The sequence below is a fragment of the Bos taurus genome, chromosome 28 (genome assembly GCF_002263795.3).
Source record: "Bos taurus isolate L1 Dominette 01449 registration number 42190680 breed Hereford chromosome 28, ARS-UCD2.0, whole genome shotgun sequence".
NCBI lineage: Eukaryota > Metazoa > Chordata > Mammalia > Artiodactyla > Bovidae > Bos > Bos taurus.
In genome coordinates this window covers 3,971,905-3,988,827 of record NC_037355.1, presented here as the reverse complement: position 1 = coordinate 3,988,827, position 16,923 = coordinate 3,971,905, and the positions used below count along the sequence as shown (strand labels likewise).

The 16,923-nt window shown below is 43.2% G+C and overlaps 1 protein-coding gene across 1 annotated transcript in view; it reads left to right on the top strand.

Moving 5' to 3' along the window:
* The window catches only part of C28H1orf131 (chromosome 28 C1orf131 homolog), a gene marked incomplete at its 5' end in the record, with an annotated part of 32,807 nt that extends 16,104 nt beyond the window's left edge, over nucleotides 1-16,703 (top strand). The window contains 5 exons of the mRNA XM_002698783.6: nucleotides 4,021-4,086; nucleotides 13,545-13,640; nucleotides 13,771-13,857; nucleotides 14,441-14,493; nucleotides 15,691-16,703. Coding sequence (XP_002698829.2) covers nucleotides 4,021-4,086; nucleotides 13,545-13,640; nucleotides 13,771-13,857; nucleotides 14,441-14,493; nucleotides 15,691-15,829 — 441 coding nt within the window. The remainder of the gene's footprint in view (nucleotides 1-4,020; nucleotides 4,087-13,544; nucleotides 13,641-13,770; nucleotides 13,858-14,440; nucleotides 14,494-15,690) is intronic.
* Nucleotides 16,704-16,923: the final 220 nt, after the last annotated feature.

Genomic DNA, 16,923 nt, shown 5'->3' with positions numbered 1-16,923 from the left:
AGGCTCACTTGTTCAGTTGTGTTGTGGGGAGGGAGGAACACAGCAAACAAATATCACTGGCGTGTGTGGGGAGTGCTCGCAGTGTGTGGACCACAGTGGGTCTGCTGCAGCTCCAGGTTGCTCAGCAGGGGCACTGTCCAAAGTGGGCCCTGTGTTTCATGTACTTCCCAGGTCTGAGCTGCTCAGGTTCAGGTTCTCGGGTACTCCACAGGAACACACACTCGGTTGGATGTGTGTTTGTGCCCTTCCCAGGTCCGAGCAGCTCAGGCAACTGGGTGCGTGGCGAGCGCACTGCCCCAGGTGGGCCGTGCATCTTAATCACCTTCCCGGTCCCACCCACTGGTTTCCAGGGTGTGCTGTGTGTCTCCTCTGGGGAGCAGATCTCAGGCTGCGACCCTCCTGGCAGATGTCAACCATCCAGGATCCCAGGAAGACGTGGTTAGCAACTAGGAGCCTGCTCACAGTTTGGTGGAAGATTCTGGTCTCTGGGGCTGAGAATGGAGCAGCCCCTTGCCTTCCGGCTCTGGCTGTCACCCGCCTGCATCTCTGCCTCTGGCAGCGGGGAGGGGCCGGGTCGAAGCCAGCCAGCTCTCCTTTGGTATTTGCTCAATCCTTTGTTGTGTGAGTTGTGTCCTTTGTCAGGCTGCAAGTTATAGCCTTTTGCAGGGAAGTTATCTCACGTTAGCTCCCTCAGATTGTCCTCAGGCCATTCAAGCCCAGTCCTTACCCTAAGCACCAATTACGTAGCCCGCACCTCCCTGTCCAGCCCCCGCCGCTGGTGGTGGATGTGAGCCTCTGGGCTACTTGCCCACTGGCAGTTGCAGTTAGGTGCATATTCTGTGGGGTTTTTTTTCTCCCAGTTATGTTGCCCTCTGAGTTTCCAAAACTCCCCACAGACCCACCTGTGAGAGGATTTCCTACAGTTTGGAAATTTCTCCTCCTTCACAACTTCCTCCCCAGGGACAGGTCTCCATCCCTAATTCTTTTGTCTTTCTTTCTTTCTCTTATATTTTGTTCTACCTCCTTTCGAAGAGATGCTGCCTTTCTGGGTGCCTGGTGTCCTCTGCCAGCATTCAGAAGTTGTTTTGTGGAAGTTGCTCAGCATTCAGATGAACTTTTGATCAATTTGTTGGGGAGAAAGTGGTCTCCCTGTCCTATTCCTCCACCATCTTGGGACCGCCCCCCACCCCCCGAAATAATAATTTACACTCAAGAAGACGTGAAGAAAATTCTCAATATTCCCAGAAATGCTGGCATATTAAAGAGAGAGTGTTTATTTACCCAGCTCTTCTCTAATTGGACAAAGATTGGACAGTGTAACTAATAGATAAAAATCTCACCAGTGCAGGAGAAAATACTTTTGGTCAGCCCATCAGAAAGATCACTGAGCCTGGTAACCTGCTTGCCTTCCCCCCTCACCCCACGCATTCCTCCCAAACTGCTCCTCCTCTTTTTTTTTTTTTTTTTTTAACATGGACCAGTTTTAAAGTTTTTATTGAATTTGTTACAATATTGCTTCTGTTTTATGTTTTGAGTTTTTGGAGGCCAGGGTAAGGGATCTTAGTTTCCTTAGTTCCCTGAACAAGGATTATACTTGCAGCCCCTGCATTGAAAGGCAAAGTCTTAACAACTGCACTGCCAGGGAAGTCCCAGCTTCTTTTTATAGCTTGCTGTCTTCTTCATAACCTCACATACAAGTTCTCAGAATCTCCAAACGTTTCTCTGTCTTGTGTGTGGGACAGGGAAGCTTTATCAGTGAGCATAGGTGAGATGGTGGTTCTGTAACAAGTAGTCCCTTACACATCAGTGGTTTAAAGGCAGAAGTTAATTTTATTCTCACGTCATGTGTTCATCTGGAGAAGGCAATGGCAACCCACTCCAGTACTCTTGCCTGGAAAATCCCATGGACGGAGGGGCCTGGTGGGCTGCAGTTCATGGGGTCACTAGGAGTCAGACACGACTGAGTGACTTCACTTTATTTTTTCACTTTCATGCATTGGAGAAGGAAATGGCAACCCACTCCAGTGTTCTTGCTTGGAGAATCCCAGGGACGGGGGAGCCTGGTGGGCTGCTGTCTGTGGGGTCGCACAGAGTTGGACACGACTGAAGTGACTGAGCAGCAGCAGTAGCAGCATGTGTTCATCAGGATTGTCAGGGCAGAACGCCGTGGTCCACACCATCCTAATCTAGGGACCCAGGGTGAGAGGGGCTCCACCATTTGCTGAAGAAGGTAAGTCGATAAAGGCTCTTAAAGGTTCTCTGTGGAAGGGATATGGTTCCTTCTGCTCTCATGTCTTTGGCTAAAACAAGTCAAGTCAGCATGCCTAACTCCAGGTAGGGAGCAAAGCCTAGTTCTCCTGTGAGCCTAGAGGTAGAGGAGGACTGAGTGTTGCTTGCAGACAGTAGGGCCTCCTACCACAGTGAGGATAGGGGCAAAGAAAACAGGGGAGACCACTGATTAATGTGCTAAAGTGGTTTTAAAGCTAAAAATAGAAACGAAAGTTAAGGTAGTGGTGGGGTCATGCTAATAGACTCAGCATCATGAAATAATTAGCCAAGAATTTTCCCCAGATGTTTGTTTTTACTACGAAGAAGGATCTGTTACCGAACCAGGTCCATTTGCCCAACATGCAACAAGCCAGACACTGAGATCCTGCGATGTACGATTTATTCACCAGGCAGCCAAGTGAGGAGATGGGAGGACAAGTCTCAGTCTGCCTCTCAAAAGTGAGGGGGTTGGGGTCTTGATGGGATAAGCACGATGATCTTAGGCATGGCGAGAGGTTATTGGAGGAAGGGGGAAAGGTGAGGTAATCCGTGTTCTGTGCAGGTGTGTCTGGGTTACAGGCTTCAGTGTGTTCAAAATTGAGGTGCTCAACTTGATCTGAGGGTTGAGTTTTCTGCACCTGACCCCGAAAGGCCCTTCCTTGGGCCCTGTGCAGGCCCAGTAGGGCCCAGTTTGGGGCTGGTGATCCCAGCTAGCCTTAGCCACCTCTCACAGGGCAGGAGCTGACACTACATGCCTGTGGAACAGCTGGGCTACGAGAAGCTGGGAAGGTGTGCAGTTAAAGAGAGGAAAAAGGGAAGAGTAACTAAAGTGAGCCTACTCCATTAAGGCAGGTGACCAGCAGAGGGGTTTTAACAAGCCACTCCCCTGTCCATTGCTGTCCATACAAGACAGCTGTCTTCTGCACAGGCCCCGCCCTGTGGAGCCAGAGGCCAGAACTGCTTTTCAAGATGCTGCATGGCTAGGATGGCCTGGGGTTGAATAGTGACCGCTGTCCTTGGCCAGATTGACAAGAGAGTTTCCTTGAAGTCTCAAACTTCTGGTTAATTCCATGGATTGGTAACCATAACCAGGGGGTATATTGATGTAAAGAGTCACATATCTTGATGGCATTTGCAGTATCATTATATTCTATTGGGAATTATGCATCCCCATCTCCATCATTTCTAGATTTCTGATGTTCCTGAAAGAAAGTTGTTCCTTTATGCCTTTTTTCCTTCCTTCCTTCCTTCCTTCCTCCCTTTCCTTCCCTTCCAACCCACCACCCCCCTTCCTCCCTTTCCCTCATGGCTTGTGGGATCTTATTTCCTCAACCAGAGATTGAACCCCCGGCCACAGCAATGAAAGCACCAAGTCCTGAGTCCTGAGAATTATTTAAATATGACTTTTTACCCTCTAGAATTCCTGCTCGGCAGTTATCCCTTTTTAAACCCCTCACTATGCAGAGCTTCCCACATACACTGCATGAGATACAGATATTGGTCTCTCCCTTACTCATGTCTCTTTTTTCTTAGTTTCTCATCAATCCTTTCTTAAACTTTGAAACCTTAAATTTATGTTCTCCATTTTTCTTCCATTCGCTGTTAATTAGGCTTTTGTGCCACAAGCATATGTTATTGTTTGTTATCTAGGCATCTGGGCCAGATTCACAGCTTTTAAAAACATGACTACTCTCTTGGAGGATGGATACTGTAAAGAACAGATGACCTTAATAATTATTTTTTTCTTTTCAGACCAAAACTAAAGACCAAAACCATCTTGATAAAGATGTGGATATACAAGAATTTAACTTAGAAAAGGTAGGTGTTTTGAAATTATTTTTTAAGCTTTTAATACCAAAAATGCATGTTTCTATGTTGTCCAATGGTTAGGGAACGGTGACGTAGGGCACACTGCATTTACTGGGTTGAACATTGTGTAGTTGTTTAAAACACGCTGGTTTTATGATTATAGTGTCCATGATATAGTGGCAGGAAAAACAGGGATGTTTGTGTTCTGTGGTTGTAACTTGGTTTTAAAAATGTGTGAGAAGGGGGGCGGTCCTAAGATGGCAGAGGAATAGGACGGGGAGACCACTTTCTCCCCCACAAATTCATTGAAAGATCATTTGAACGCTGAGCAAATACTGCAAAACAACTTCTGAATGCTGGCGGAGGACACCAGGCACCCAGAAAGGCAGCCCATTGTCTTCGAAAGGAGGTAGGACAAAATATAAAAGATAAAAAGAGACAAAAGAGTTAGGGGTGGAGACCTGTCCCAGGGTGGGAGTTGTAAGAGAAGATGTTTCCAAACACCAGTAAACCCTCTCACCTGCAGGTCTGTGGGGAGTTTTGGAATCTCAGAGGACAACATAACCAGGAGGAAAAAATAAATAAAACTCACAGATTACACGCCTAACTGCAATTCCCAGTGGAGAGGTAGCCCAGACGCTCCTGTCTGCCACCAGCAAGCGGGGGCTAACAGGGAGGCACGGGCTGCATTGCTTAGGGTAAGGTCCGGGCCTGAATGCCCTGAGGGCAGTCTGAGGGAGCTGATGTAAGACAGCAGCCCAAACTGTGGGATAGCCAGAGAGAGAAAGAGGAAAATAAAAAAGAGGAAAGAGAGAGAGAACTTTCCTGCGAAAAGCTCTAACCTAAGGCACTGCCAGACCCACTCACAGAACAAAGGACTGAATGAATACCAGAGGAGAGCTAGCCGGCTGCGGACTGGCCCATCCCCTGCAGGAGGCAGGAAGGCAGGCAGGCGACAGCCAGAGCCAGAAAGGGGCAAACTCAGCCCCAAGAGACGGCATCCTCTACCAAACTGCAAGGAGGCTCCCAGTTGCTAACCAAGTCTTCCTGGGATCCTAGATGGTTGACATCCACCAGGAGGGTCTCAGACAGAGATTAGCTCCCCAGAGGAGACACACGGCACACCTGAGACGGCACTCCTGAGTGGCTGGGACCAGGGAGGTGATAAGATGCACCCCTACCTGGGGAGAATGCGCTCACCAAGCACCTTGTCGCCTGAGCTCCTAGGACCTTGGAAGGGCACAAAACGCAGGCCCAACCAAGTCTGTGCCCTTGCGGAGTACCTGAGAACATGAACCTGATCGGCTTATACCTGGGAAGTGCACACATCCCAGGGCCTGCCTTAGATGGTTCTCCAGCAGAACAACCTGGAGCCTGAGCAGTGTAGACCAGGAAAGCACACACGCCGTGAGCAGGGGCAAACCCAGTGTGGCCCAGACACTGCAAGCACTCCCCACATATGCCAGTGATATTTGTTTGCAGTGTTCCTCCCTCCCCGCAGCACAACTGAACAAGTGAGCCTAAATAAATGACCACCTTTGCCCCCTTGTGTCAAGGCGGAAGTTAGATACTGAAGAGACTTGCAAACAGAGGAAGCCAAAATAAACGAAGAAGAGGGAACCGCTTTGGAAGTGACAGGTGCAACAGATTAAAACCCTGTTAGCATTGGCTACAGGAGAAGGTGATGGCGCCCCACTCCAGTAACTCTTGCCTGGAAAATCCCATGGACGGAGGAGCCTGGTAGGCTGCAGTCCATGGGGTCGCGAAGAGTCCGACACGACTGATCGACTTCACTTTCAGTTTTCACTTTCATGCATTGGAGAAGGAAATGGGAACCCGCTCCAGTGTTCTTGCCTGGAGAATCCCAGGGATGGGGGAACCTTGTGGGCTGCCATCTATGGGGTCGCACAGAGTTGGACACAACTGAAGCAACTTAGCAGCAGCAGCAGCAGCAGCATTGGCTACATTGGAAGGGGCCTGTAGACCTTGAGAAGAAGTATATGCTGGAACAGAACTGACCCCACATTGCCCTCAACAGCTCCAGAGAAATTCCTATATATATTTTTCTATTATCACTTACAATTTTTTTTTAAATTTTAAGTTCTTTATTACTCGTTTAATTTTCATTTTTAAAACCTACTCTTACTTTGCCAAAAAAAGACCCTATTTTTAAAGCAAATTTCATATATTTTTTTATAACCTTTGTGACTTTGTTTTGTTTTTTTAATATATTTTTGAGAGTCTAACCTCTACTCTAGATTTTTAATCTTTGCTTCTTTGGTATTTGTTATCAATTCTGTACTTTAAAGAATCCAATCTTCAGTACCCGTTTTTACTTAGGAGTGTGATTAGTGGCTTGAGTGCTCTCTCCCCTTTTGACTCCTTTTTCTCCCCCAGGTCACCTCTATCTCCTCCCTCCCACTTCTCTTCTCTGCTTAACTCTTGTGAATCTCTTTGGGTGTCCCAGGCTGTGGAGAACACTTAGGGAACTGATCACAGGCTAGATTGGTCTCTCTCCTTTTGACTCCCCCTCTTCTCTTCCTGGTCGCCTCTATCTCCCTCCTCCCTCTTCTCTTCTCCATGTAACTCTGTGAACCTCTCTGGGTGTCCCTCGCTGTGGAGAATCTTTTCACCATTAATCTAGATTTTTGATCATTAGTACTGTATAGATGGAGAAGTCTTGAGGCTACTGTAAGAATAAGACTGAAAGCCAGAGGCAGGAGGCTTAAATACAAAACTTGAGAACATCAGAAAACTCCTGACTCCAGGGAACGTTAATCGACAAGAGCTCATCCAAAAGCCTTGATACCTACACTGAAACCAAGCTCCACCCAAGAGCCAACAAGTTTCAGAACAAGACTTACCAAGCTAATTCTCCAACAACCCAGGAACATAAACCTGAGCACAAAAATAGAGGTGGCCAAAAGTCACACCAAACCCATAGACATCTCAAAACTCACTACATCATTGCACTCCAGAGAGAAGAGATCCAGCTCCACCCACCAGAACACCAATGCAAGCTTCCCTAACCAGGAAACCTTGACAAGCGACTCATCCAACCCCACCCACAGGGAGGATCCTCCACAATAAAGAGGAGCCACAAACTTAAGCATACGGAAAGGCCACCCCAAACACAGCAACCTAAACAAGATGAAAAGGCAGAGAAATACTCAGCAGGTAAAGGAACATGATAAAAGCCCATCAAGCCAAACAAAAGAGGAGGAAGAGATAGGGAGCCTACCTGAAAAAAAAATTCAGAATAATGATAGTAAAAATGATCCAAAATCTTGAAAACAAAATGGAGTTACAGATAAATAGTCTGGAGACAAGGATTGAGAAGATGCAAGAAACATTTAACAAGGACCTAGAAGAAATAAAAAAGAGTCAAATCAATAATGAATAATGCAATAACAGATCAAAAGCTCTCTGGAGGGAACCAACAGTAGAATAACTGAGGCAGAAGATAGGATAAGTGAGGTGGAAGATAGAATGGTGGAAATAAACAAAGAGAGGAAAAAAGAAAAAAGAATTAAATGAGGACAACCTCAGAGACCTCTGGACAATGTTAAATGCCCCAACATTTGAATCATAGGAGTTCCAGAAGAAGACAAAAAGAAAGGCCATGAGAAAATACGTGAGGAGATAATAGTCAAAAACTTCCCTAAAATGGGAAAGGAAATAGCCACCCAAGTTCAAGAAACCCAGAGAGTTCCAAACAGGATAAACCCAAGGCGAAACACCCCAAGACACATATTAATCAAATTAACGAGGATCAAACACAACAAATATTAAAAGCAGCAAGGGAAAAACAACAAATAACTCACAAGGGGATCCCTATAAGGATAACAACAGCTGGTCATTCAATAGAAACTCCTCAAGCCAGGAGGGAATGGCAGGACGTACTTAAAATGATGAAAGAGAAAAACCTACAGCCCAGATTACTGTACCTAGCAAGGATCTCATTCACATATGAAGGAGAAATCAAAAGCTTTACAGACAAGCAAAAGCTGAGAGAATTCAGCACCACCAAATTAGCTCTTCAACAAATGCCAAAAGATCTTCTCTAGACAGGAAATACAGAAAAGGTTTATAAATTCAAACCCCAAACAACAAAGTAAATGGCAATGGGATCATATTTATCAATAATTACCTTAAATGTAAATGGGTTGAATGCCCCAACCAAAAGACAAAGACTGGCTGAATGGATACAAAAGCAAGACCCCTATATATGTTGTCTACAAGAGACCCACCTCGAAACAAGGGACATGTACAGACTAAAAGTGAAGGGCTGGAAAAAGATATTTCATGCAAATTTGGAGACCAAAAGAAAGCAGGAGTAGCAATACTCATATCAGATAAAATAGACTTTGAAATATAGGCCGTGAAAAGAGACAAAGAAGGACACTACATAATGATCAAAGGATCAATCCAAGAAGAAGATATAACAGTTATAAACATATATGCACCCAACATAGGAGCACAATAATATGTAAGGGAAATGCTAAGAAGTATGAAAGGGGAAATTAACAGTAACACAATAATAGTGGGAGACTTTAATACCCTCCAGTACTTTGACCACCTCATGCAAAGAGTTAACTCATTGGAAAAGACTCTGATGCTGGGAGGGATTGGGGGCAGGAGGAGAAGGGGACGACAGAGGATGAGATGGCTGGATGGCATCACTGACTCGATGGATGTGAGTCTGGGTGAACTCCAGGAGTTGGTGACGGACAGGGAGGCCTGGCGTCCTGCGATTCATGGGGTCGCAAAGAGTCAGACACAACTCAGCAACTGAACTGAACTGAACTGAACTGACTGACACCTATGGATAGATCAACTAAACAGAAAATTAGCAAGGAAATACAAACTTTAAATGATACAATAGAGTTAGACCTAACTGATATCTATAGGACTTTTCACCCAAAACAATGAATTTCACCTTCTCCATGATAGATCACATCCTGGGCCATAAATCTAGCCTTGGTAAATTTAAAAAAAATGAAATCATTCCAAGCATCTTTTCTGATCACAATGCAGTAAGATTAGATCTCAATTACAGGAGAAAAACTATTAAAAATTCCAACACATGGAGGCTGAACAACACGCTTCTGAATAACCAACAAATCACAGAAGAAATCAAAAAAGAAATCAAAATATGCATAGAAACGAATGAAAATGAAAACACAACAACCCAAAACCTGTGGGACACTGTAAAAGCAGTGCTAAGGGGAAGGTTCATAGCAATACAGGCATACCTCAAGAAACAAGAAAAAAGTAAAAAAAAAATAACCTAACTCTACACCTAAAGCAACTAGAAAAGGAAGAAATGAAGAACCCCAGGGTTAGTAGAAGGAAAGAAATCTTAAAAATTAGGGCAGAAATAAATGCAAAAGAAACAACAGAGACCATAGCAAAAAGCAACAAAGCCAAACGCTTGTTCTTTGAGAGGATAAATAAAATTGACAGACCATTAGCCAGACTCATCAAGAAACAAAGGGAGAAAAATCAATAACATTAGAAATGAAAATGGAGAGATCACAACAGACAACACAGAAATACAAAGGATCATAAGAGACTACTATCAGCAATTATATGCCAATAAAATGGACAACGTGGAAGAAATGGACAAATTCTTAGAAAAGTACAGCTTTCCAAAACTGAACCAGGAAGAAATAGAAAATCTTAACAGACCCATTACAAGCACAGAAATTGAAACTGTAATCAGAAATCTTCCAGCAAACAAAAGCCCAGGTCCAGATGGCTTCACAGCTGAATGCTACCAAAAATTTAGAGACGAGATAACACCTATCCTACTCAAACTCTTCCAGAAAATTGCAGAGGAAGGTAAACTTCCAAACTCATTCTATGAGGCCACCATCACCCTAATACCAAAACCTGACAAAGATGCCACAAAAAAAGAGAAAACTACAGGCCAGTGTCACTGATGAACATAGATACGAAAATCCTTAATAAAATTCTAGGAAACAGAATCCAACAACATATTAAAAAGATCATACATCATGACCAAGTGGGCCTTATCCCAGGGATGCAAGGATTCTTCAGTATTCACAAATTAATCAATGTGATACACCACATTAACAAATTGAAAGATAAAAACCATATGATTATCTCAATAGATGGGAGAGAAAGCCTTTGACAAAATTCAACATCCATTTATGATAAAAACCCTCCAGAATGCAGGCATAGAAGGAACATACTTCAACATAATAAAAGCCATATTTGATAAATCCACAGCAAACATTATCCTCAATGGTGAAAAGTTGAAAGCATTTCCCCTAAAGTCAGTAACAAGACAAGGGTGCCCACTCTCACTGCTGCTATTCAACATAGTTTTGGAAGTTTTAGCCACAGCAATCAGAGAAGAAAAAGAAAGAAAAGGAATCCAGATTGGAAAAGAAGAAGTAAAACTCTCACTGTTTGCAGATGATGTGATCCTCTACATAGAAAACCCTAAAGACTCCACCAGAAAATTACTAGAGCTAATCAACTAATATAGTAAAGTTGCAAGATATAAAATTAACACACAGAAATCCCTTGCATTCCTATATTACTAACAATGAGAAAACAGAGAAATTAAGGAAACAATTTCATTCACCATTGCAAAGAGAAGAATCAAATACTTAGGAATAAATCTACCTAAAGAAACAGAAGACCTATATATAGAAAACTATAAAACACTGATGAAAGAAATCAAAGAGGACACAAATAGATGGAGAAATATACCATGTTTGTGGATCGGAAGAATCAATATAGTGAAAATGAGTATACTACCCATAGCAATCTATAGATTCAGTATAGTTCCTATCAAGCTACCCATGGTATTTCTCAGAGAGAACTAGAACAAATAATTTCACAATTTGTATGGAAATACAAAAAACCTCGAATAGCCAAAGCAATCTTGAGAAAGAAGAATGGAACTGGAAGAATCAACCTGCCTGACTTCAGGCTATACTACAAAGCCACAGTCATCAAGACAGTATGGTACTGGCACAAAGACAGAAACAGATCAATGGAACAAAATAGAAAGCCCAGAGATAAATCTATGCACCTATGGACACCTTATCTTTGACAAAGAAGGAAAGAATACACAATTGAGAAAAGACAATCTCTTTAACAAGTGGTGCTGGGAAAACTGGTCAACGACTTGTAAAAGAATGAAACTAGAACACTTTCTAACACCATACACAGAAATAAACTCAAAATAGATTAAAGATCTAAACGTAAGACCAGAAGCTATAAAACTCCTAGAGGAAAACATAGGCAAAATGCCCTCTGATGTAAATCACAGCAGGATCCTCTATGATCCACCTCCCAGAGTATGGAAATAAAAAAAATAAACAAATGGGACCTAATTATACTTAAAAGGTTGCACAATGAAGGAAACTATAAGCAAGGTGAAAAGACAGCCTTCAGAATGGGAGAAAATAATAGCAAATGAAGCAACTGACAATGAATTAATCTCAAAAATAAACAAGCAGCTCATGCAGCTCAATACCAGAAAAATAAATGACCCAATCAAAAAATGCGCCAAAGAACTAAACAGACATTTCGCCAAAGAAGACATACAGATAGCTAACAAACACATGAAAAGATGCTCAACATCACTCATGATCAGAGAAATGCAAATCAAAACCACAATGAGGTACCATCTCACGCCAGTCAGAATGGCTGTGATCCAAAAGTCTACAAACAATAAATGCTGGAGAGGATGTGGAGAAAAGGGAAGCCTCTTACACTGTTGGTGGGAATGCAAACTAGTACAGCCACTATGGAGAACAGTGTGGAGATTCCTTAAAAAACTGGAAATAGAACTGCCATATGACCCAGCAATCCCACTGCTGGGCATACACACCAAGGAAACCAGAATCGAAAGAGACATGTGTACCCCAATGTTCATCACAGCACTGTTTACAATAGCCAGGACATGGAAGCAACCTAGATGTTCATCAGCAGATGAATGGATAAGAAAGCTGTGGTACCTATACACGATGGAATATTACTCAGCCATTAAAAAGAATACATTTGAATCAGTTCTAATGAGGTGGATGAAACTGGAGCCTATTGTACAGAGTGAAGTAAGCCAGAAAGAGAAACACCAATACCGTATATTAACACATACATATGGAATTTAGATAGATGATAATGATGACCCTATATGCGAGACAGCAAAAGAGACACAGATATAAAGAACAGACTTTTGGACTCTGTGGGAGAAGACGAGGGTGGGATGATTTGAGAGAATAGCATTGAAACATGTATATTATCATATTTGAAACAGATCACCAGTCCAGGTTCAATGCATGAGACAGGGCTTGTGCACTGGGATGACCCTGAGGGATAGGATGGGGTGGGGGGGGGTAGGTTCAGAATTGGGAACACATGTACAACCATGGCTGATTCATGTGAATGTATGGCAAAAACCACTACAATATTGTAAAGTAATTGGCCTCCAATTAAAAAAAAAAAATGTGTGAGAAAAAAGATAGGAAGTTCAGCTGCCATGAGTGGATATTGGTGTCTTTTTCTGTTTTACAATATGTTTTTTATATATAATGTATTTTTTTTAAGTTGTTTTTTTTAATGTATTTATTTATTTGGCTGCACTGAATCTTAATTGTGTTGTGTGGGATCTTTGGTTGTGGTGCACAGGCTACGGCGTGCTCAGGCTCATAGCTCCTTGGCCTGTGGGATTTTAGTTCCCTGACTAGGGATCAGACCCATATCCCCTGCATTGCAAGGCAGATTTTTTAACCACTGCACCAGGGAAGTTCCAACAATGTTTTTAAAGAAAATGGACCTGTGTTTGAAGCTGCTGTGATAAAGGGTTTCTTGGTGTGAGTAGATATGTCTGGGGAGGTGCTTTGTTGCCTTTGTGGGTAACAGCTTGTTTTAGGGCACATCTAAAACACCACAAGGACTTCCCTGGTGGCTCAGACGGTAAAGCATCTGTCTAAAATGTGGGAGACCTGGGTTCGATCCCTGGGTCGGGAAGATTCCCTGGAGAAGGAAACAGCAACCCACTCCAGTACTCTTGCCTAGAAAATCCTATGGACGGAGGAGCTTGGTGCAGGCTACTGTCCATGGGGTCACAGAGAGTTGGGCACGACTGAGCGACTTCACTTCACTTCACTTCAAAGCACCACAGAGCTCTGTGGGTCATCCTCATTTTATCACTGATTTGTATGCAGAGAAATCTCAGCTTCAGCTGTGTGCGTTAAATGTGGGAGAATGGTGTGGGGAATTCATGAACCTTCATGAGAGCTCCCCAAAGCTGCTTACCTGCCACCATGACAGAACTCTTACGCGGTGTAGCCAGCCACTGCAGGTCACACATAATAGCACTGGGGGTGTAGCGCGTCTGTCTGATGGGCAGTACCTCTCCGGCTGTGTTCCCTTTGTGGAGTCTTTGGAAGGCACTTGAGTCTGACTGTGCTTTGTGTCTGCAGGCTCGCTTGGAAGTGCACCGGTTTGGGATCACAGGCTATGGAAAAGGAAAGGAGAGAGTCCTGGAACAGGAACGTGCCATTATGCTGGGTGCTCGGGTGAGTGGCTGCCTCTGCCTTCCACCCCCATCCGGGTTACGGCAGAGGGGAACACCTGACCAAGGCAGGATGGGGGATGCTGGGAAGTGTTTGCAAGATAAAAAATGATAAGTGTACTTTCTCGTTTCAGCCTCCCAAAAATAGTTATGTGAATTACAAGGTTTTGCAGGAGCACATCAAAGAAAAGAAGGCAGCAAAGGAAGAAGAAAAGAGAATGGTAGGTGTCATAGCCTCTTTATTAAACTAGAATGGAAAGATGGTGTCAGTCTGCCGCAGCGCAATGCTGGACCCCTCTGCTTGGAAAGCAGTCTAGGCAACAACAAGCCTAGGGTTAAATAACTGTTCTGTCTACTTCTTTGAGTCAGCTGCATTTTGTGATACCAGCCACGTAATCTGACTCATTTACATGAAAGGTTTGCTTTGAAATGGCCGACTCCTGTTCAGGTACTATGAGCTGCTTTGATCCTTGCGCTATATCAAGTTGTTTCTTTTGCCTTTTGTGTTGTATAGAACACACGGACTTATGACAAACCACAAGGGTATGTGGATGTTATGTTCCCTCCCTTTTGCTTAAAATGGAAGGTTTGACCTTTCTGCTGTTCATTTTCTCTGAATGGCCTTTCACAGTCTTGAAAGGGTTTTAGGATAAAACTTTGAGTCAGTTACGTTTAATGTGCCTACCTGAAAAAATATTAAAAATAAATGGTATCTCTGTGGCTTTTGGTGACAAATCTCTTGCCTTTTTTTGAATCTCCATTATCCATTATGGATACATATTTTTTCTTTGATTCTGAAATCAGGCCAAGGACACAGATATTTTCAAGAAAAAGAAGAGGAAAGGGCAGGAAGACAGGTAAGTGATAATTAGGCACTGGGGTGGAATGATTTGGATAAACCTTTTGGTTAGTTCTGAAGGTGATACCTTGAATGGATGTGGTGTTTCTAGCCTGGTGCAGCGCTGCACTTTTATCCTAAATCAGGCCCTTGAGGGCGGAATACAGGATTTAGTGAATTGTCCAAGATGAGGTGACTCCCTCAGAATTGAATAAGGAACCTGTTTTCAAGCACCAGACATGTGCAGTGACTGATGGAAAAGCTGGGAAGACCTCTGTTCGCTCCTAAGAGAGGTACTGCTGGGTCAGCATGGCTGGCCGGGGTCTGTGCTGCCTGCCTGTCCACAGCCACACAAGGGAGAGCACTGGGGTTTGAGTAGTAGAACCTTGATTTTCTGCCATTCTGCTTATTTCCTAGCTTTCATTCAAGTACCTCTTTCTCTCTTCTGAAATTACTGTTTCAAAATCTACTTTTGTCTACAGCTGGAAGCTGATCAGTTGTTTCTGGCTGTGTGGTCTGTCTTCTGTGTGCTGGGCACATAGATGTGAGGGGTACAGCCATGAGCACATGGAGGGTCCCTGCCCTGGAGGAGCTTACATTTTAGGGCGGGAGACACATTAAAACCTATAAACAGATACATAGGGCTTGTCAAGTCTGGGCAGGCTTCGTGAAAGTGTTAGTCTCTCAGCTGTGTCGATTCTTTGCAGACCCCACGGACTGTAGTCCACCAGACTCTTCTGTCCATGGGATTCTCCAGGCAAGAATACTGGAATGGGTTGCCATGCCCTCTTCCAGGGGATCTTCCCAACCAGGGATCGAACCCAGTTGCAAGCAGATTCTTTACCATCTGAGCCACCAGGGAAGCTGGCAGTCTTTGTGAGGAGGTTGAAGTTTAGCACAGTATGAGGGAATGTCACTGAGGGTGGGCTGGTGTGTTGTTCTAAGGAAGCCACATCTGAGTCTTGAGAACTGAATAAAGAGGACGAACTGGAAAGACCCGGTAGCAGATTATTCAGGGTAGAAGAAACCAGTGGAAAGGCCCTGAGGCAGGAGGCAGTTCAGGGACCGCAAGAAGGAGGTGGTACTACATTGGGTCGGGGGCCGTGCCTGGGAAGAGCTGAGAGTTCACAGGAACAGACCCAGGTGGCCTGGTTGTGGTGCTGGAATCATTTGTTTAAAGCTTGATTACAGTAATTTTCTCTCACTTTAAATGTAGGAAATCAAAAAAGAAGAAGTCTGCTCCAAGTATTTTGTCAAGTGGACGGATTGGACAGGTTGGAAAATTCAAAAATGGGACATTGATTCTGAGCCAAGTTGATATCAAGAAAATAAATTCTTCCAGAGTGGCTAAATGACGTTATTTTATAAAATAGAGAAATGGGAAAGTGCCAAATGGACCGAAACTGGACCCTACAAGACTTCCAGATTATTCTTATTTATTTTGTATTTCACAGACTTTTTTATCTTAAGGAAAAGAAATAATTAATTTCTAGCTACTAAAGTATCTGTTTTTTTATGATAACCACATTGGGCCAACTGCAACATGAATCTGAAGTCGAATTATTGAGAAGAATGTTTAATATTCTCCAGCGAGGTTCACTCAAGTTTCACTTTCACTGGTGCCTTGTGCGTTTACTTGTAGATATTTCATAATTTTACAGATTTGTAGGTGCTAATAATTAGCTTAAAATTGGTTTATAATTTTCTAAAAATGTTTAATCATGAAAGAATTAAGAATGTGATAATTTGTCAGTTGTTTTGTGGGAAAAGCAATTCACATTTTCAGCCTACCTAAGGTGTATAAAATCTACTTTATAAGAAGCTGTATAAATAAAACACAACTTTTTGATAAAAATGAACATGACTGTTAAAAAACACAACCAGTAAGTTAAATGTTATCTCCTTCAAAGTCATCCCTTGGGGCAGCCATACACATATTTTTAAATAGTATTGCCCTTATTGAAAGTATTGGAACTTCCTAAAGCTTGTGACACTTAAAAAAAAGGTCTTCATTTTTGGCTGTTTTTTTTCCCCCCACTGTCCAAAAATTCAGATCTAAACCTAATAAATAATAAAGTTTTGGGGAAAACAGAGGGGTACTTTTCACCACTGGTTGACTCTCTTAAGTGACTCATAAGTTGACTTGGAAGGCATTTACATTGTTCAAAATATATTTTCAATTGAAGCAAAATTGGAAATGTTTTATTAAATTAAAACACTGGAAGTTTTTTTTTTTTTTCCTGGTTTATTTTGAAAGGCAGTATTCATTAGGGTCTATATTTTGGCAGACTTATTTTAATTAGCTCGTTTTGGGCTGAGCTGAGTCTTTTGTCCCTGCATCGTTGCATGTGGGCTGCTCTGGTTGTGGCACAAGGGTTTCTGGTTGTGCTGGCTTCTTGTCGCAGAGCACGGGCTCTAGGTGCATGGGTTCAGCAGTTACGGAGTGCAG